This window comes from Empidonax traillii, unplaced genomic scaffold, assembly GCF_003031625.1.
Source record: "Empidonax traillii isolate 1590-97213 ecotype Southwest subspecies unplaced genomic scaffold, ASM303162v1 scaffold361:size2146424, whole genome shotgun sequence".
NCBI classification, from domain to species: Eukaryota; Metazoa; Chordata; class Aves; order Passeriformes; family Tyrannidae; genus Empidonax; species Empidonax traillii.
In genome coordinates, this window is record NW_020955554.1 from 1,919,362 (window position 1) to 1,939,277 (window position 19,916).

General features: G+C 44.5%; 1 protein-coding gene across 3 annotated transcripts in view; it reads left to right on the top strand.

The window, feature by feature from the left end:
* Nucleotides 1-701: 701 nt before the first annotated feature.
* Nucleotides 702-19,916, top strand: part of PPIL2 (peptidylprolyl isomerase like 2) — a 71,908-nt gene continuing 52,693 nt past the window's right edge. Inside the window, exons 1-9 of one of the 3 annotated variants that reach the window (XM_027892605.1) lie at nucleotides 702-733; nucleotides 823-881; nucleotides 1,274-1,323; nucleotides 1,735-1,780; nucleotides 2,597-2,659; nucleotides 2,826-2,877; nucleotides 15,798-15,849; nucleotides 18,133-18,224; nucleotides 19,778-19,867. In XM_027892605.1, coding sequence (XP_027748406.1) covers nucleotides 850-881; nucleotides 1,274-1,323; nucleotides 1,735-1,780; nucleotides 2,597-2,659; nucleotides 2,826-2,877; nucleotides 15,798-15,849; nucleotides 18,133-18,224; nucleotides 19,778-19,867 — 477 coding nt within the window. In that variant the 5' untranslated portion in view covers nucleotides 702-733; nucleotides 823-849. Of the gene's footprint in view, nucleotides 734-778; nucleotides 882-1,273; nucleotides 1,324-1,734; nucleotides 1,781-2,596; nucleotides 2,660-2,825; nucleotides 2,878-14,904; nucleotides 15,108-15,797; nucleotides 15,850-18,132; nucleotides 18,225-19,777; nucleotides 19,868-19,916 lie in introns of those variants that run through there. The other 2 variants (XM_027892604.1, XM_027892607.1) reach the window with 2 other exon arrangements.

Consider the following 19,916-nt stretch of genomic DNA (forward strand, 5'->3'; position numbering starts at 1 on the left):
CTCTACCTCAGGCTGTATTACACTGTGCAAAGGAACCTGCGGTGCCATCAGCAGCACTCTCTGGCCTGGCCTGTGAATGATAAGAAAGTAACCTGTACCTGAGTTTATCTGAGGTACGTGAAACGCAATTTAAAAGCAGGCAGATCAGAGGTGCAAAACAGCACTCCCTTCAAACACACACACTTTCTTAAGGGGAGGAAGATTTGTGACCATTTATTTTATTAAGGCAACTTCATAAAATTTAGCTGCCTTTTTGGAATCATAGAACATTAAGGCTTGGAGGGGACCTTAAAGACCATCCAGTTCCACCCCCTGCCCTGGGCAGGGACACCTTCCACCAGCCCAGGCTGCTCCAAGCCCCGTCCAGCCTGGCCTGGGACACTTCCAGGGATCCAGGGGCAGCCACAGCTTCTCTGGGCAACCTGTGCCAGGGCCTGCCCACCCTCCCAGGGAAGGATTCCTTCCTGATATCCAGCCTGAATTTCCCGTTTCGGTTCCCAATCACTCCCTGTGCTATCACTGCAGTTCCCGACGGAGCTCCCTGTAGCGCTGCAGGCCCTGGAAGCTGCTCCGCGGCCTCCTCCCTTTTCCAGGCCGAGCATCCCCGGCTCTCCCCGGCCCGGCGCGGCCCCGGAACGCGCCGCTCCCGCCGCTGTTCCCGCCGCGGCCCTTCCGCGCTGCACCGGGGGAGGCGCGGCCTGGGCCGGAGCGCGGGCTGAGCCGGGCCCGGAGCGGCTGAGTTTGGGCCGGGCCGGGGCCGGGAGCGGCTGAGTTTGGGCCGGGCCGGGAGCGGCTGAGTTTGGGCCGGGAGCGGCTGAGTTTGGGCCGGGCCCGGGCTGAGCCGCCGCCATGGGCAAGAGACAGCACCAGAAGGACAAGATGTGAGCGCGTGTGGGGCCGGGGGTGCGGGAGGCCGGGTCGGGTCTGGGCCGGCTGTGGGTCTGGGCCGGGCAGGCGCTGGGTCTGGCTCTGGGTCTGGGTTTAGGTCTGGCGCTGGGTCTGGGTTTGGGCCTGGGTCTGGGTGAGGGCCGGGTCTGAATATGGGCCGGGTCGGGTCTGGATCTGGGGCCGGGTCTGGGTTTGGGCCGGGTCTGGGTCTGGGTGAGGGCCGGGTCTGAATATGGGCTGGGCCGGGTCTGGGGCCGGGTCTGGGTGTGGGCCGGGTGTGAATATGGGCCGGGTCGGGTCTGGGTCTGGGTCTGGGTCTGGGTCTGGGGCCGGGTGTGGGTGTGGGTGTGTGCCGGGCCGCCCCTCAGTGCCCCCTGTCCCGCAGGTACATCACGTGTGCCGAGTACACGCAGTTCTACGGGGGCAAAAAAGCAGGTAAAGGCCCGAAGGTTCCCCCGTCCCTGTGGGTGGGCGCTGAGGGCCCTCCCCGAGCACAGCGGGTGCTGAGCCCCAGCCCCCAAGGACTCGCCGTGCTGGTCAGAAATGCCCCCTTTATGCCCCAGCCGAGCGTCCCCACCCTCCAAAAGTCTTGTGACCACCGGTGGGGCAGAGCCTGAGTGTTGTTAAGCATCAGATTTAAACTGGACTCTCTTGCGATCTTTTTCTGGCCATGTAGTTTCAGGGCAGGGGAGTCTGGTAGAGGTACAAGTTTGTAAACTTTACTGTATTATCATCAGTAAATTGCCCACTTATATATCAAAGTGCAACTTTCAAATGTTTCTTTGTTACCTGGAGTGATGTGTTTCTTAAAACTCACTTGTATGGGTTTTCTTTTCCCATAAACAGACGTTCCTCGAACTAATTTTAGACGTTTATCATTTGATCACTGCAGGTAAGAACAGATTTACGTTATCGTTCTTAAATGATGCATCTGTTTATCAGGCTGTTGACACTGAACCAAAGCAGTTACTTTCATTGGCTCCTGCCTGCTGTGACCCTAGTGTGGCGAGAAAAACTTCAATAAGAACTGAAACAGTGTCTACACTTGCCATGTTTAGTGTCTGCAGAGGTGGGAGCTGATGGAAAGAATACACAAGTGATAAAATAATGCGGAACAATGACCGTGTACATTCCAGTCTTTCAAATCTGTGTAATCAGGGCTTGAATCTACTTTTCCCTGCTCAGAACATTCTCATCAATCACTCCTCTTGCTGAGGCAGGGATTAGGTAGATTGAGGGAATATTTCTGCTATTTTTTTCGGTTTAGAATTTGCTGTTTAAGTGGTGGAGGGAAAGAAGGAAGTTGGTAGAATTGGGTTAGAAGTCCTCTTGTAAATTGGGTGGTTCCCTAACAGGAGGTACTGAATGTCACTGTCAGTTATTCCCCAGCCAGGGAGTGTTTCTGTTGAACCATGTTTGTGCTGCTGAGTCCCAACATGGCAATGAAAGCAGGTCTGGGAGTGTTACAGCATCCCAGGGCTCTGTGGCTGTGAGTGATGACAGCTACAGGTTCCTGCTGGCAGCACCAGTTCCTCTCATGGATTTTGTTTTTAATTTATGTAGAATCAGGTGGACATGGGCAGCCACCCACTATTTTCATTGGTATAGGCCTTGCTTTAATGTGCAAGTGAATCAGCAACGTGTAATTTGCCTGTCCTCGTGATTTCCAGCTGATTTTGCTGACAAGAATGTGTTCTCTCTTTCCTAGTTTGTCTCTGCAGCCATTTGAATACCCAGTTTGCACACCAGATGGGACAGTCTTTGACATACTGTAAGTTCCTGCCTGAATTTACCTTTATTTTTGTGGTGTTGAGCTAGTTACAGCTGTTTTATCATCATTTGGTCTTAGCAAGTTGGCAAGAAAAATGAAAAAATGCCCATCAATAGAGGTTTCTGATGGTGTTTGTCACTTATTACTTTATCCCTTCTTTTTTCAGGAGCATTGTTCCTTGGATAAAGAAATATGGAACCAATCCAATCACAGGAGAAGTAAGTAATGATGGGTGTATTCACCTCAGGTCTTTGCTTTCCTTATGCTCAGCTTCCTGTTTATTGGAGAAAAACAATGCCTTGGTGAAAGCAAAAGAAGTTTTAGAGGCAGTGCAGTTTTGAAGATCATATCTGTGAGATCAGCTTTGCTGAAATTAATGGAGAGATTTATGGGTATCCCTTTTTAGCTGAAAAAAGGAGGGCTTTGGGATTTTAGACCTGATATCCCCTCCCTTTGTCATGCTGATGATCCTTATAGTAGAAAGTACTCTGTCTTGGTCTGTGTGTATTTGGTGTTATGCAGATTAAAGAGATTAATAGGTGATATTATGAATGGGAAGCTTAAACTACAAAATCTTTTGAGTTATCTTGACAATATAATTCAGAAAGCTTCTCTCATGGTAGTTCACTGTGAGAGTGGGATTTCAGTGCCTTTGTGGCTTTCTCCCCACTTTTTCTGCATAGATGATAATTATGAAGGGATTACTTTCTGTAATAGTAAGAAGTTGTAAAGCACCAAATAAATATGAAGTAGAGGAAATACATCCTTGTTGGAATTACGTTTTTGTTCTGATGTGTTAAAAAGAGTGCATTGTTTTTGAGGGCCTAGAGGAAAACTTTAAAGAGAAATTGTTGCCTGAGCTACTGAAAGTTATTTTTTCCTTCAGTGTGTGCAGTTACTTTCCCGAACACTGGGAGGCAACCACTGCCCAGGACTGGGGGAGGTTTGCAGATGGCTCTGAGCCGTGAGATTGCTTCTGAGGCATCTTATGTTTGATTAAAGATTTTCCCAGCAGACAGATATGAGGAGAAGCTAAATACAGATGCAGCATTCCAAACTCTACATTTGAACAGCCTGTTTGAGACTCCATATCTTCCTGCAGGTGTGTTTGTGCCATGGAGAGGCCAATGTACTGTTCAGAAGGAATGCAATCACAGCTATTTCTTTTGGTTTTGCTACCACCTTGCTGCTCTCTGCATTGGCTGGGAGTTTTGGGGCGTTGCCAGATCAGTTGTTTTCACCCAGAGCAGTTCCATGAGACCTGCTCTCACTGCAGACTGTGAACTGTGATGTGGTTTAAAATTACTTGGAGTAAATGCTAAGCAAGAAGTGTAATGTGCCCGGTGGTTTTGTGTAATTTAGAGAGAGGGAGACTGTGAAGAACATACTTGGTGAACCATAAATGCTCAAATGAAGTCTGGCTTTGAGTTGAGTTCACCCAGACTTGTGCCTCTCTGTTTGTTGTGCAGTGCAGCTCCAGCTCTCCTCAACATGCATCCCCCCTTTTCCTCTGCACTGCTCTGTCTGGGGAGCCCTTTCTTGTCCCCTTTGGTTCTGTGCCACGCTGCTCTGCCCAGCTCCTCCCCAGGACAGAGGTGTTCAGGTCAGCTGGAAGAAAAAGGAGAGCCTTGTTTTCCAGAACAGCCCCCAGCCCTGCTGAGTCAGCCCTGTGGAGCTGTGAATCCAGGGGTGATGTTGAAGGAAGAGGTGTAACTTGGCCTTTGTTTCCCAGAGGGTAACTCCGATTTTTGGGTGGGGGAGGATGGCGATGGGCAGGAAGGGGATGGGGGTAGGTGGCAGAGGCAGTCAGTGGATGGAGCTTGTGCATCTCTGGACTGTGCTGTCCTCTGTTTAATCTGTCACGGAGTGTGCACCTTCTGTTCCCCGTGCAGCTTGCTCATGGGAACCAGGAGGTATCTTCTGTAAGGAACTGGTGATTACAGAGAGACTCTGGGTTTGTTCAGAAAGGATTTGAGGCAGATCAGCTGCAGTGCCATGTTTTGTACAGGGATTTATGAAGTTACTTTGCACACATTGGTGATGAGGCTCTGGAGAATTTTTCCATTTATTTGTCCTGAAGTAAAAAATTATAATGAAATCCTTTGTGGCTTGTACCTCTCTTATTATGGTTTGCTACAGGACAGGTGCTTTAGAGAAGTCAACAGGCTACTTGGAAATGGCATTGTTAATGGTGCACTCTTGGCACTCACTAATTCTGTCTGGCTGTCTTATTTCTGAAGTGGACCCCTCAGTGGAGATCTGGAGAGCCTTGAAGTCATTAATATATTTGTCTTCACAGTGCTCCAGGGTAGGACTGTGCTTGTCTTTTATTAATTGGATGTTTGTGAATGATCTACAAGGGACTTCTCTGATTCTTATGAATCTTAAACTTTTGGACAAGCCTTTCTTTTAAAGAAATGCTGCAGTGCCAAGATCACAGTTGTTCTTTGATATATTTCAAATATTTTAATATTTTTCTTTTATTTTCCTTTTCTAGACTTTCTAATGGCTTATGGTTTATTTTTTCTTGCTTTTCTGAACATTCTCCTGAAGTGCAATAAGGACACCAATATCCATTTAGGAGAAACATACCACTCTTGACCCTTGCCTAGAGTTTCCCTTGAGCTATTCCAGAAAATAACTTTAGATTTATAATTTATTCTCCTCCCTTTTTAAAAATGCACTGGGGTAAAAAATGCTTACTTTACGACACCAGTGATTTTTGAAGAATCAGTACATCTATTGCAGCTCAACTACAACCTGTCAGTCGGCATTGGCTCACTTACTTTTTTTGGCAGCTTTCTCAGGACACTGCCCTAGCTTACCTTTACACTAAAATTGTACAAAATAAAAGAGGGAAGTCATAGTTAGCTCATTCCTTTTCCCTGAGAGCAGCACTCGGGCTCGGGGAGGGTTGCACGCTCGCCAGGATGTTTCACGTCGCGACGTTCTGCCAGCCTGACCAGCGTGCCCACACGAGGCAGCCAGCTGGGCTCAGGGTACCTGTTCCCAAGAGGAGAGATGGGCCAGAGCGTGTTTGGTTTGTTGGAATCTCAAATATGAACAGATGATAGATCAGCGTGCCTTGTGAGAGGAATTTCAAGGAAACTGTTCTTTGTTGCATGGATATGTTATATGTGGGCTGAGCTATTTTTCCTCCTTTGCATTGTAATGTGCCTGATGTCAATACCTATTTTTTCTACTCTGGTTCAGTGACATTCTGACAGTGTGTGGGCAGGCCAGATTATTGTGGCTGTACTTCAGCCCTGGTCGAGGCTCTGTAACCTTGGGCAAATGTCTCTCTTTCCCTGTCTCGTAAGTAGTTATTGTCCTTGTCTCTTGTTCCCCCTTTTCCGTGGGAACTTAGTTCTTTTGAACACTGCAAAGCCAGTTGATTTCTGATGTTTGCTTCTAAGGCTTTAGTCCAAAGCCAATTGTGTGACTGTTTTAAGTGCATCTAGTTTCAAACTGACGTAGAGGGCTCCCCTCTGTGAGTTCTTTCTGCAGTGCTTGGAGCACACTGCAGTCCATGTGTCTGCTGCTCCTGCCCGCCCCGGAGAGCAGTGCCCGTGTTCAGGGCCATGTGCAGCTGCGTGGCTGTTCCCTGTGTCTGCCTTCGAGCTAAGCACAGGAGTTCATTTAGCTCGGGAGCCCCAGTCAGGCAAGGAGACCTGCAGGTGCTGGCTGGTGGATTTATGGCACTGGCAGCCCCATCTCTGCTCCAGATGAGGCAGAACACACTGCAGTGCCCTGTTTCATGCAAGGTTAGGATCCACACCTGCAGGCCAGAGAGAGCGTTTTCTTAGGTGTCACAAGCTCGTTACTAGGTTAAAGAGGACGTTTTTTATGAATTCTGAGGGGTTTTTAAGGGTTAGAAAAGCCTTTTGCCTGGGCTGCCTCTGAAGATAGCCATAGAGAAGAGCCTGGTACATACGGAGGAGTAGTAGAACCACCGACATGAAAATGAAAACTAACTTTAGAGACAGAAGGCTCTGACATCTGCCTTTTGAAAAGAGGGAGCTGGACACAAAGTTTTGCTTTGCATACAACATAAACATTTGTTGTTTTCTCCCACACTTAATCCTGTGTTTACCAAATAAAACTGACTTGGGGTGACGTTGTGGCTAACGTGACAGATAACTGTGGCAGTGCAGGTGCCTGGCTCGTGCAGTCCCCTGTCTGGTCCAGGCTGTGGGCACACCAGAGCCTGCAGTGCCCTGCAGCAGTGACAGCCTGCAGTGGGCACCTCCTCCCTCCAGCTCTGCTCCCCAGGCGTGCCAGCAGGGACCTTCCTTGTAACCGTTTTCTGAAGTAAGGTTGGTAAGATGATGTTTGCCTGAATAATCACAGGCACTTTCGAAACCAGTAGCTTCTTACCCTCAAAAGAAGAAGTTGCAACCAAATCTGTTATTTCAAAACTTTGGAAAATCATTCTCAAATGCATTCCTTAAATATATTAGTAGCTAAGTGCTCTCCCAAATGCTGCTGGTGGCTGTTTCTTCATTTTATTGTGAAAGCATGGTTTCTTTTCAATTTGATCAATTAGATTTCAGTCAGTCTCATAGAAATCAGTTTCTGGTCTTGCAGGGAAGCTTGCTGGCCTGCTTTGATGAAGAGGATATGGAGGAGATTATTTCTTTTACTACTGAATTTATTAATCCCATTTAAAAAGGAACAAACAACCTTACAGCACTTTTTTTAATGCACTTTAAAAAGTCTTTGGCTGTCTAAATAAGGGAAATCCTGCCTGAAAAGAAATTGGAGCAAAGGTGAAACTTCCTTAAACATAAAAGTGTTTTTACCATGTATGCATTTTGAAAGCACAGACAGAGAAATAGAAAGCATTGGTTAGAATTTCTTCACCCAAGGAGTGAACGTAATGAGAAAGAGGGATTAGGTATTTTTCCTGCTTTGGTGATATTGTGGCTAAAGAAACTGCAGTGTGAGCAGTGTGGGAAATACCAGGCACAGGGGTAGCAGGTGGTCAAGGGCAGTTTAGGTTCCAGCCAGGGCTTTATGATTCACTACAAACTGCCTTCCACTTGGATCAGATAATCAGTGCAGGGCCCGTGTGTTTCAGAAATGGATTCCTGGAGGTGGGTTGGATGAACCTCACTCTTTGAGGAGTCACAGGTACTGAGATCAGGATCACAGGCAAAACCCATCCAGACCTGAGCTGAGGGGAACAAATCTCGGGCTTGAACGGGGAAGAGGACAAGTTCGGGTTTCACGTGGCCCTCCTTGGCCAAATCAACAGTGACAGTGCCTTTTAATGTGGTTCCTCTGGTCTGTGCAGTAATTGACTGCAGATTGCTGCTTTAATTGTGTTATTCCAGGTGTGTTTCTAGATAATGAGCAGCAAATAATGGATGTCATCAACAAGAGCCTGTGGTTTGAAGGTGACCCAGTGTAGCAGTGAACAGTGTCAGGAGAATGTAATAGCTGCAGATAATGTTCACAGGGATGCATTTTCAGAGTGCTTGCCTAGACCTTCCTGCAACATGGTGGTAATGTTACCTTAGGATTAGGATGATCTTCTAAAAATGGCACATTGCAGCAGGAGTCAGACATTCCTTGCGATTTTTCTTCTTTTTCTCTTGAAAATTTTATTCACTTACTGTTTCCAAAGAGATTGTTCTTACTTTGAGCTTTTTTATCCTTTCTCTAGATACAAAATGTTGAGAGGAAAATGCTGTGAGCCTTCCATAGGCAGGCTATTTCCACATCAGTTTTCCATATCTAGACTGCTGGGACTGTCTAATTAAGAGCAAAATAGTTTGACCAGCTGAGATATTTTTCATTATGTTGAAGAATCCAGGAGTGAGTCACATCCCTCTTTTGCAGTTTTTTTCCTCAGCGTCAGAGCACAGCACCTGAAATCCAAGTCGTCTCTGCTGCATTTTCTCCTTGGGGCTTTGGCAATGAGTGCTCATTTACGTGGATCAGTAGCTTCAGGTCTCATTTGGATGTAATAGGAGTGATGTATAAATGAGAACTTTAATTCTTCTCTAGAGAATGCTTTTCACATACATGCCAGAAGAAGCTGGCACATCTTCAGCTTTGAAATTCAAAGTATATTTCTTAGTTTGTCCAATGCAACTCAGTCAGGTCTTCAGATGCTGCTTAAGTTTAAATGTCAATTGCCTCCTTTTTTCCCTTTTGTTAAACTTGCCATATTTTTTCTTGTACATTTGAAATGAGTTATTTTTCTTGTGTATTTGTAAAAAAAGTTTCAGTGGGGGGTGGGAATGCAGTTCTGTTCTGGGTGAGTAATACATTATTACAGAGCACAGAACAAAGCTTACAGAAATAAAACCAAGGAAAACTTTGTTGCTGAAACATGGTTCAGACAAATCCAGCTTGGTTTTCATGTGTTGCAGAAAGAAAGGTGAAATGATCAGGAACAGAAAAGTGCAAGATTGTCTGAGCTCTTTGGCTCTCTCACAGTCTGCCTGTGAACTGCATGCTCTGTCTCGAGCTGGTGTTTGCTTTCTGCCTGCTATGACTGCTGAGAGGTTCTTTTGATGGTTTCTCATCTGGTAGATATCTTCTGTACATTTTGGGTTTGACCAACTTAGTCTCGTTTGTGTTTGTGCCAAAGTTGCACTTCTCTCTGTTCGTGTTTACAGCTGTGTGTTTGGCATTTTCTTGCTGAGACTTGTATTTTCCTGTCAGATGTTTCCATGCCTTTGAGTTCTTCATACCCTAAATGGTCACAGTTGCCCTTCTCCACATCTGTTAAATTTTAATATATCTTCTTTGAACAGAGTTAATCCTAATCATACACAGTCAGTGCTCTCTGAATGCCTGGTACAGTGGTAGGAAAATTTTCTAATCTCTTCCTGAAATACTTTGGTAATACTTTGATATATTACGTAAGATAGCTAAGACTGAGAACAGTTTTCAGTGTATCCATTTAGATGGAAGGATGCTTTGAGAAAATGGTAATTGATTGCACTTTTTCTTGGTAAGCTGGGTCATTTCAGGAGCAAGTACTCATTTATAAGTAAGAGTTAGGCAGGATGAGCATTGTTGCTTCCTTTTCTCTCTTTTTTTTGGTTTTGTTTCCAGTTGAATGTTGCTGCCTGTGTTTCTGTGGCCTCCTTTCAGCCATGGTTGGGTGCAGCTGTCCTCGTGCAGGTTCTCTCTCCAGGTGCATTTCCGTCTGGGGCAGCAGGCACAGGCTCTGCTCAGATGTCTGGAACCCCCTTTGAACAAGATGAGCTCCTCAGTGTGCAGCAACTGAGCCATGCCATCTTACCTCATTGGCCTCAGAAATTATTAACTTTTAGTCAACAGTCTGAGTCAATATTTGACGAGTGAATTTTCAAGGCTCCTGGATAGAAACATGTGAGGACACGATTCCTGCCCTGAGGAATGACCAGGAAGTCGTGTCTAAGAATTGAAAATGGTCATAAAACCCATGGAGGGTCAAGGGGGTGAAGGTCCCACTGAGGCTGGTGTCCTGAAAGATGACTTCTCTTTTGTTGGGTTTTCTGAACATTTCCCACTCTCCTTTTTTACTGACAAACATGGATTGCTGGTTGTTCTCCTAGAGTTGTATCTGTGTGTTTTAGAGCAGTGTGCTCAGCACTGCTGAGAGTTCATCTGTCCTGAAAAGAGGATTTATTTTTCAATTCCCTGTATCTTTGGGAAGCCATGAGGGTGAAGAAGATGAGATTTGCCTGTACTTACTGTTCAAGTGCTTTATCAAAAAAGACATTTAAAACCCTCCAGTGTCTTGAGTCACTGGCCAAGCTGCTGTGCCCCCTTCCTGCCTTGCTGGTGGGGGCTGTGGTGGTGGTGGGCAGTGTTTGATCCAGTAACCCACCTCTGGACACAGGCAGATCCGTGACAGATACGTGACAGATACATTCTAATGCATTATAGCCCTTACAGCAAAAAGTATTTAAATCTAGGTTTTACAGACTGAACAGATGGTCTCTTCTCTTCCTTTTCTGTGTTTTGGGGAAAGTGTGCACACTGGATGGGATTTTGTGGCTGTGACACTTGGAAAACGAGCAGCTGTGAAGTGCTCTAGCCTTAAATGAGATGCAGCATGAGGTTTCCCACAGATCCTTGCTTGCCTATTTTTCACTAAAATCGGGGACTAGAGTTTTGGTGCTTCTGCAGAGCTTTATTTTCCTTGAACCGTGTCATATTTGGCTGTGGGTCTCTGGGTTGACAGGCTTCTGACTGCACTGAGGCTGCAGGTTTGATCTTGCACGTGCAGCTACACATCTTTTTCTCATGGTAATTTCTGTCAATGTGCTCTTTGATAGAGCAGCATTATTGCTGCTCTCTGTGAGCCATGTGTGTTATCAAGCACATCTTTATGATTCTCTGGACAAGGCTTTGGTGACCATATGGTGTCAGTTTAACTTTTAAATATGTAAGTACAGTGGTCTGGAAATGCATAATGAAGGATCTTTTGTGATCGTTTCCATACCAGTTTAGCAGTGCATGAAAACTGCAGTTAAGCAACAGCTTCATCCCAGAGCATGAGCTGAGGGGTAGCTTTTTAGCATTTGGGAGGCAGTTGTCCACATGATACACGTCAAGCATTTTTACTGTTGAACTGAACGTAGAAACAATACCTTGAATCATGAGACTGTTCTGGCCTCTTGGCTCTGACCCCAAATTTTTCATGAAATATTAAACTACAGGAAGATGGCTTATCTTGTTAAAACAATGCTGCTGTTTCCAGTCACATACCCTAATGTGTAGACTTGAGGATTTCCAACACCTTTTATCGTCACTGAATCCATTTACAAGATCTGAAATAAGTAACATTATACATGGAGTTATTCCAGTAGTATTTGTTCAATTCATATCCCCATATTTTTGTAAGATTTTATAGCAGGGATAATTGTAAGAGGGCTTCTTAAAATGGGAAGTTTTATGCAAAATTATATGTAACAGGTCTCATCTTTAAAGGAACCAAAGAATTTAGTGCAACATTCATTTGCTGTTGTGAAGCTAAATTTGGTACTTGGTAGGCCACATTGTGTTTCAGTATGAGTGTTTGTTCTGGCTTTCTCTTCTCTTTACAGAGGTAACTCTGTGTTGCTGGTTTGGGTGGGATGAAAACCCACCAAGCAGCTCTGAGTGATTTTTCATCAGTGATTGAGACATGGCACATAATTTTCCCCGTGATAGCTTCCTTGGATTTCTGTGTGTTCCTGGCAAAGGCTGTTCAGTGTGTCCCACAGGGTGTTGGATCCCCAGGTGCTGAACGTTTCAGCTTACCCAGTTGCTGTTGGTAGAGCGGAAGGTCTGTCCTTGCTAAACACAGCTCTCCTGCACATCGCCAGCCCTGCCCATGTGTGAGCAGAGATGGCTTTCAGGCTGCTGTGTGTCCAGCCAGGCCAGAGCCTCATTACCGAGAACGTGCAGCCACACACCAAAGAGGTGCAGAGAGTGTAACTAATTGGTGTGTGGGGATTGTAGGTCATATCTCCATGAGACACAGCAGCGGTGACAGAGAGGGATTTCATTCCAAACAATCGGCACGTTTCATCCCCGAGCTGCCACAGTGCCCCACTGACCTCTGCGTGGTGATGACCCCTGCGTGGGTATCCATGGAGGGAGGATGCTGCCCTTTGGGATCCCGCAGGAGCCAGCCCTGTCAGCTGACAGATGAGAGTGTGCAGGGTGCTGGGGCTTCTCGCTGCTGCAGGAAAGTAGGTCATGGCCAAAAGTAGCCTTGGCTGCCGTTGTGGAAGTGTGCCTGGGAGAGAGGAGTCAGCTGAGAGAAGAGCTCACACGGGTTTGCATTTGGTTTTTTTTAGCCCTTCCTTGCTGTGGAGCAGCTGGCACTACATGCTGTGAAATGTGTCTGCTTTCCAGTATTTCTGCATAAAATATTTTTAAAAGTGAATATGCAGCTCTTATTTCTGCTTAGGGGAAGTGGCAGATGCTTGTGGCCTTTTGTTTTCATTAAGAATTTAGAATTTTAATTAGATCAAGTGTTTTTAATAAACACTTTATTTTCCCTGGCTTTCTTTACTGGAGGGTGGCTGAAGCTGGGTGGTAGGTGTGTGTCAGGGAAACTCAGGTTGGAAATAGTTCTGAACTTGAGCAGTGTATGCAATATTTTTGCTCTCTTATGCATTATTAAGAAATACATGACAACAAGTACTGTAACTCATTTTAGGATTCATTCATTCCTGCTGTCTCTTCCCGTGAGGACCAGTGCCTGTTTTTGGCATAGCGGTCATTTCCATGGCAACAAACTGTGTGATGGTGCTTGGAAAGCTCTGACTTCTGATGGAGAATACATAAAAGGAAATTCACCCACACGCAAAATAATCCTGTTTTTGTGTGAAATGAAGAACTTGAGAGGAAAAAGATAATATTACATGTGTTGCCTGTTTCATGTTCTTTCATACTTTCCTGTGTAGTGTGTAGGTCTTCCACAACTCGACCTCCTGGAAGTCCTGGGGTGTGGACTCCTTTACCTACAGCTGCTCTGTGTGCAGTTGCCAGATCCTGCAGCTTGGTCTTGGGCACTGAGCAGTCCTTTGTAGCAGATCATCACCTGGTTTTGCAGTTCTGGGACTCCAGAGACTTCCTTTGACCAGACACTAAATCCCCCTCTTGCCTTGCCACCCAGCGCAGCACAGAGCTGCCCCAGAGGGTGTGAGTTGACAGCCAAGGTCACTTCTCCAACACAAGCCTGTTGGGAGGCCAGTCTGCAGCAATCACAGTTTATAGTATTCATACAGCATTCCAGAGTTCCCACCCTGGAAGAAGGCTCCAGGCAGCGCGCAGATTTCAACTCCTACTTGACAATCACCATCTTTTAATTTACTGTTGTCGTGTATGTGCTGGTCTCAGTGGGATCCACGCTGATCCAGCGTGAGCAGCTGATGCCCCATGAGTAACTGATGCTGAAAAATAACCTCTTTCCATGTTATGGGAAGATGTGACTTGAAATACCATACGACTTCCCTGGGTATGGAGTCAGAGTCCAAGGACTTGACAGCGCTTCTAATGATGCATCATACATTGACAGGTGAAACACTGCACTGCAGCTTTTGCTGCCTGGAAGGTCTGCATGGCAGCTTAGTCTGTCTTTTCTGCTAAATTTCTGTCAAGGTCTAAATTTGAATCTTCAGTCATGATAAACTGTTTCTTAGGGAACTGTTTCCATTTTTGTTTAAAGATGATCTGCTCATATGTTTTGGGTGTAGCTCAGGGCTGCCAGGAAGATAATTTAAGGACCTTCCTTCAAATTATCAGTGTTTCCAGTGGTTGTATTTCTAAAGAAACTTTTTCTGAAACATAATTTTTGGGCTGTTGCACATCATATGCACAGATGGATGCTGCTTTGTGTTAATAGTTGTTTAGGTTGAACAGATCTGTCCAGGAATAGATGTTCATTTTGGCAGCTCTACTGTTCCCCTACTTCTTCTGTGATAATTTTTTGGTATAAGAAGATAAATAAATGACTAAAACTCTGCATTCACTTAGTCATTTCAGAAGCTGCCATTGCCTTTACTCTCCTTTGTACCCTAGTAGTGGGCAGGTAACTGGAGTGTTTTGGGGGAAAGAAGAACAGCAGCACTGGTCTTCCATCACATAACTGGATATAACCTAACCTTGCCTCTTTTTTCCCTTCCCCTCTTATTCCTAGCAGCCCTCACTGCTCTTCCTGCTAATAAATTAGAGATGGTTCCCCTTCTGGCAGCACACGAGCCTGCCAGTTTGTTGAGAGCGGTTTGAGAAGAGCCTTCCTGTAAACAAACGGGTCCAGCTGTCACAATGTGTCCTCTCTGAACTAAGAACATGAGTTTTGATGGGGCACAGAAAGCCCACTGACTTAGTTCCACGTGGTTTTGTTATCAGTCTTGGCTGCAATGATTGGAGCAGCAGTGTCGGCCCCCGGCTGGCAGATCTCCACTCGGGGTTGTTTATTAAGAGCTGTCTGTCCTATAAAAACCTCCCTCATCTCTTCAGGTGCATGTTTTGAGAAGAGAACCGATTGTTTCATTTAAATGGCCCGTGCTGTGTGTGCTTGTAATGATCAGTTTGGCATTGAAACTCTCTCTGACAGTTTCTGACCGATACAGTCCAAGGGTTTGTTGTTATTTTTACAGGCCTTGGATCCTGACTCAGCCTTGAGCTCGCTGGGCTGGATTTCATCTCCAGCTGGGTGCCCCAGGGGAGCACTACCTGACCATGCCAGGGCTGTGGGCTGCCCTGTCACATCACATAGTGCCCCTGTGGAATGACTGGCATACGTGGGCCTGCCCTGCCACGTTACTGAAGGCTCACTGTTATTTTGGGGGTGTTTGCAGCTTTCATGTCTCAGGGAAGGCTGCAGGGAGGGAGCAGCCTGATCATCCAGAAATGTTTGTCAGCCGATAGTTCTTCCCTCCCTGTGTCAGAAAACCCTTCCAGAGAGAGGGCAGCAGAAAATGCCATAGAGATCCTTCTGATGAAGGTGGGAGAGCAGGAACTCGCTTAGTTTGCAGTGTCCACTCTAAAGTTGGAGATTATTCCAACCTCAGCTGCCACCTCAGTTCCCTCTTCCGTGGAATTGTTACCTGGGGATTAAGTGGCTGAAAATCTCTCCAGGGACTCCCTTCATGACCTCAAATGCTTCTCCAGAGAACTTGTGTCTCCATCTCTCTTCATTATTGCTAGTTATCATGTGGGCTCTGCTGCACAGTTCCTGACTAAAAGGAAAATTACAGTTATTTCAGAAAGGGCATCGAGCTTGATTGCCAAAATGGTTTGGTGGCTTTATGACTTTCATCAGAGGCCCCAGCTGAATTGCCCCTTCTGATCAGCAGCAATGATCTTTGCCTCTTAGCTTTCCATGCAAAGTCCCCTTCCCGTTTGTGCTGAGACAGTTGTGCAACTTGTTGAGCTTATTCCCTGTGGTTGGCACTCTGCTGTCTCAACTACAACCCTGTAAACAAATGTATCCCAGTTCTCAGGCTCTGTAACTCTTGTTTTTGTGAGCTGTCTGTGACTTAAATTCCCAGGGTTCTGATGATTCAGACAACTTGCAATATATTATTAATGAATTATGTACTATTAAAATCCTAACAGTGATGTTACAGTTTCTTTTTATTTCCATGGTTACATTCTGTTGTGATTAATCTTTTTAATGCTTCATTTTCTTTAGAAACTAGATGCCAAATCACTTATAAAGCTGAATTTTGCTAAAAACAGTGAAGGTAAGTGCAGTCATTTTCTGTGATGGTGTTTTGTTGTTTTTTGGTTTTTTTTTCCTTAATGAGTGCTTTAATAAATTCTGGTTTATCTTACTCATGGTAAAGTTACATAGTTTTTGTTCTCTATCATGGTTTTTATTTTTTGAGTAGAATAACTTCTTGTGAGTGATATGTTTACCTTTAAAGTTCAATTTCTGTTTTTCTTTACACTGGGGAGCTGTAAATTATTCAGCAATTTCACTTTACTATAGCTGCTACTGCAGCAAGCTACTGTTTACTTTAAGGAAAGAATCAGAAAAGGCCAAATTTCTGTAATGTTGTCTTATTTCTAACTTGCCTATGGCAATATTTGCTGTTCACTTGGTTTTGAACAGGTTTTTGTTTATAAAAGGGATTAGACTTAAATGAACACATGGGATTGTAGAAGCACACAAGACATCAACCTCGAGTTTTATTTCTGCAAGATAAAAAGTCTGCCATCTAAGAGAGGATGCTAGGAACAAAAGAGAAGAGTGGAGATGAATTCATCTGCTGTAGAGCAGATAAGGATTTCTTTGAAATGAGAATGGCAAAGATTAGGTGGGAATAAAATTCTGGAGTGTCTGTCTCCTTATCTTACCAAAATCCATGGACTACAAGCTTTTTCTGTAGCTGATGGATTTCTTCTGCACCTTGTGTTCCATCTGTCTCAAGAGCAAGGTGTTAAAAATTGATCAATAGTTTCTGTGGCTGAGGTTTTCGAAAAATACTGTGATATTGTACTTTCCTTCAAGAAGTCCAGTTCATAATACTGGAGTGGAATGACAACAGCCACTCAGCCTTAGGAGCCTTTTCCTTAAAAAGGTGCATTCTGTGTCCTTAACTGAGCAAGGGAAAATGCAACAAAAGAAGAAAATTAAAATGTTGCATTTCTGTCCATCGGCAAACTTTTCTTTAAATCTTAGCATGTAGGATGGTTGCTACATGTGAGGATCTTCTCTGTTCACACCTGTGTGATGTAAAACATCTTTGGGTGTTGCAGTTTCTTCCACTGAATGATCCCTCCTGAGCTGAGCACCTTCTATCCAGATCCACACGTGTGTGCCCTCAGCAGTGTTGGTTTTGCCAGAGCTGAGAATGTGGCACTTTGCTCTTTTTTATGCAGCTGGAGCGAGGCCTCACATTTTACCAGCATCTTGCTGTGTCCACCAGCTGGGCCATACCCTGAGGCCACTTCCAGAAATCCCTTTCTCAGCTTCCTCTGGAATGTCAGTCCCTGGTGACAATGGCTTTCCTGCAGCTCTGGTGGCGTGGGCAGGAACAGGCTCAGCTGTACCTTGTGCTGGGTCGGGGCTGCCTCTGGCTGCTCTGGAGGTGTTTGCCTGGTAAAGCTCTGGAGGTGTTTGCCTGGTAAAGCTCTGGAGGTGTTTGCCTGGTAAAGCTCTGGAGGTGTTTGCCTGGTAAAGCTCTGGAGGTGTTTGCCTCTCCTGTCTGCAGATGCTGTGAGCAGCCTGTTCTGGCCTCCCTGCTGCTTTTGATTTTCAAGTGGTAATTAGGAAAAAAAGAGCTGAATAGGCCCAACTTATTTCAAAAATCTCACCCAAACCCAAACAGGTCTAGCAAACTGATCAAGTATTAATAACCTTTTTCTAATTGCTTTCTGCTGAGATCATCCAGACATTTTTCTTTTTCCTCCTCCATTGCCTCCCATCAGTTTGCTTGCTGTTGACATGTTAATATTTATGCTGACCCTCCTGGGAGAATTCGCAGCTTGATTAGAGCAGAAGCTGGGTTCTTATTGAGTAACATGTTCAGCTTTAATGGCATTCTGCCTGCCACGTTTGAATACAAATGCTGCACTCCTCCTGAAAGCACACCAGCTGCTGTGAACTTTTCTGTAGGATAGAAGCTGAACTTCCATTCCTGGGAGCAGGAGTGTTACAGAGCACTGGGCATGTTACAGGGACAGGCTCATGTTATCAATAGGTCTTTGATTACAACTATAGCAGTTATATTGGGATACTTCTTAGATGTCAACCAAGCTGGACAAAGGTCTGTGTTGGGAGATTGAAGGCAATAGATTTCAAAACTGCATTTTCCTTGCTTGCTTTGTAGTTCTCTGAAGTCTAACACTTTATCTGTCACTGGAGAATCAAAATGTTGTTAAAATGCCATTAAACACACACTGAAGTTACACTTCATATTAAAAATTAATGTAAACACTCTCCACAGAGAGAAGAGAAATTAGCTATTCCAAGACAGTTGCAAGTCTTCATGTGAAATTTCAACTTTTTTCCCTTTTCTCAGGCAAGTACCACTGTCCAGTGCTATTCACTGTATTCACCAATAACTCCCATATTGTGGCCATCAAGACTACTGGAAATGTGTTTGCCTATGAGGTAGGTTCTCTGTTGCATTTCATTATTAATGTTTTATACTTGATGCATTTCATTCAAGATCACAGAATGTTTTAGAAAGGCAAATAGAATTTATTCTTATTTTACAGCCAGGGAAATTAAAGTATAAAGGGGTGAACCAACTTCAGAAATTGTTGTCCAACTTTTGCTGTCGAAATAGAAACAACCTTAGAATATGAACTAAATTATATTTTTAAAACCTTTTCTTGAAGTTAATCTGGATGCACTGGATCTTGTAGATCAAAATGAGTAGCTTTTTTATGCTCCTTGGTTGAATTAAGAGACAAATCTTCTGTTGTCTTCTTTCTGCTGTCATCAACAAAATACAAATTGACTAATTTTTACTCATATCATAATGAATAAAAAAGACTATTTTAGGGGGAGCTGGGGGAATAGCAGAGAGATTGCCTTAGTGGACACTTGAACTGCATTTGCATTTGAGTTTTGGGAACATTTATGTGAATCCAGATGGAATTTTATCTTTGTATAATCCTTACTGTAAAAGCAATGTTTATTTATTCTTCAATAGCAAATAAATCCTTCAGTTAATGAATCCATATCCAGAGGTGTAAAAAGTCTGAACACTGAAACATCTGCTTTTTGAATTCTGTTGATGGGAAGTTCTGGTGGGACTTTCAGACACTGAGAGAGGAACAAGCTGAAATTCACCATTACAGTCAAGGGAAAGGCTTTTGGAAAATTTGCTCAGATGCAGTTGAAGTGTTTTCATTCCAGCTGTGAGAGCAGTCAAGGTTAGGTTAAACTAGAAAAGTGTTCTTTCTAGAAGCACAGGGCTGTGGTTGCTGTGGTTAAAAAGGCAAGGGTGAGGTTTAGAGTGGTCTCTGTTAAACCCTGTCGATACTGCAGAACTGCTGCTCTTTTGCTCAATTTACAATACTGGCCTTCCAGTATTTACAATTTACAATACTGGCCTTCCAGTATTTACAATTTACAATCCTGGCCTTCCAGTATTTACAGTTTACAATACTGGCCTTCCTCGAGGAGCTGTGCCCAGAGGCTGTTTCCCATGTGGTACCACGTGAAGCAATAGCATTTCTTGGGTTGCCATAGCCATGGAATTAATTTAGGGACCTCTAGAGGTACTAGAGAAATATCCTCCCTGTCATCTGAGGAGGACACAGGACATTGGGATGAATAAGAGAGATTCAGGGGATTTTCGTTTGCAAATAAGAGCTTAGAAAACTGAAAGCAAGATCTTTCTTATTTTGGCAGTACTTTTATGAATAATTTGATTTAAATAATAGGCATAACTGTGGAACAGAGACTGCAAGATTCTTTTTTTTTAAAAATCATCAAGCCACACAAAACTGTCGAGTTTTGTGGGGATGAGAGACTAAAGCCTCTCGTTTGTTAAAGCACATAGTGAAAATATTGCATCTGCTGGTTGAGAGTGAGGTGAAATTGATTTCTTTGTGATTTGAACTGTAAGATTTTATTGATATCACGTATTTACTTGTAATATTTACCCACGAAAATCCGCTTTTTAATATCAGTGTCTTTTGGCTGGCTGTTAGGCAGTCGAGCAGCTGAACATAAAACCAAAGAGCTACAAGGACCTCTTGACAGATGAGCCCTTCACTCGGCAGGACATTGTGACACTGCAGGTAAACTCCTCTCTCTCTTACATGTTGTACCATCCAGCTAAATATAACC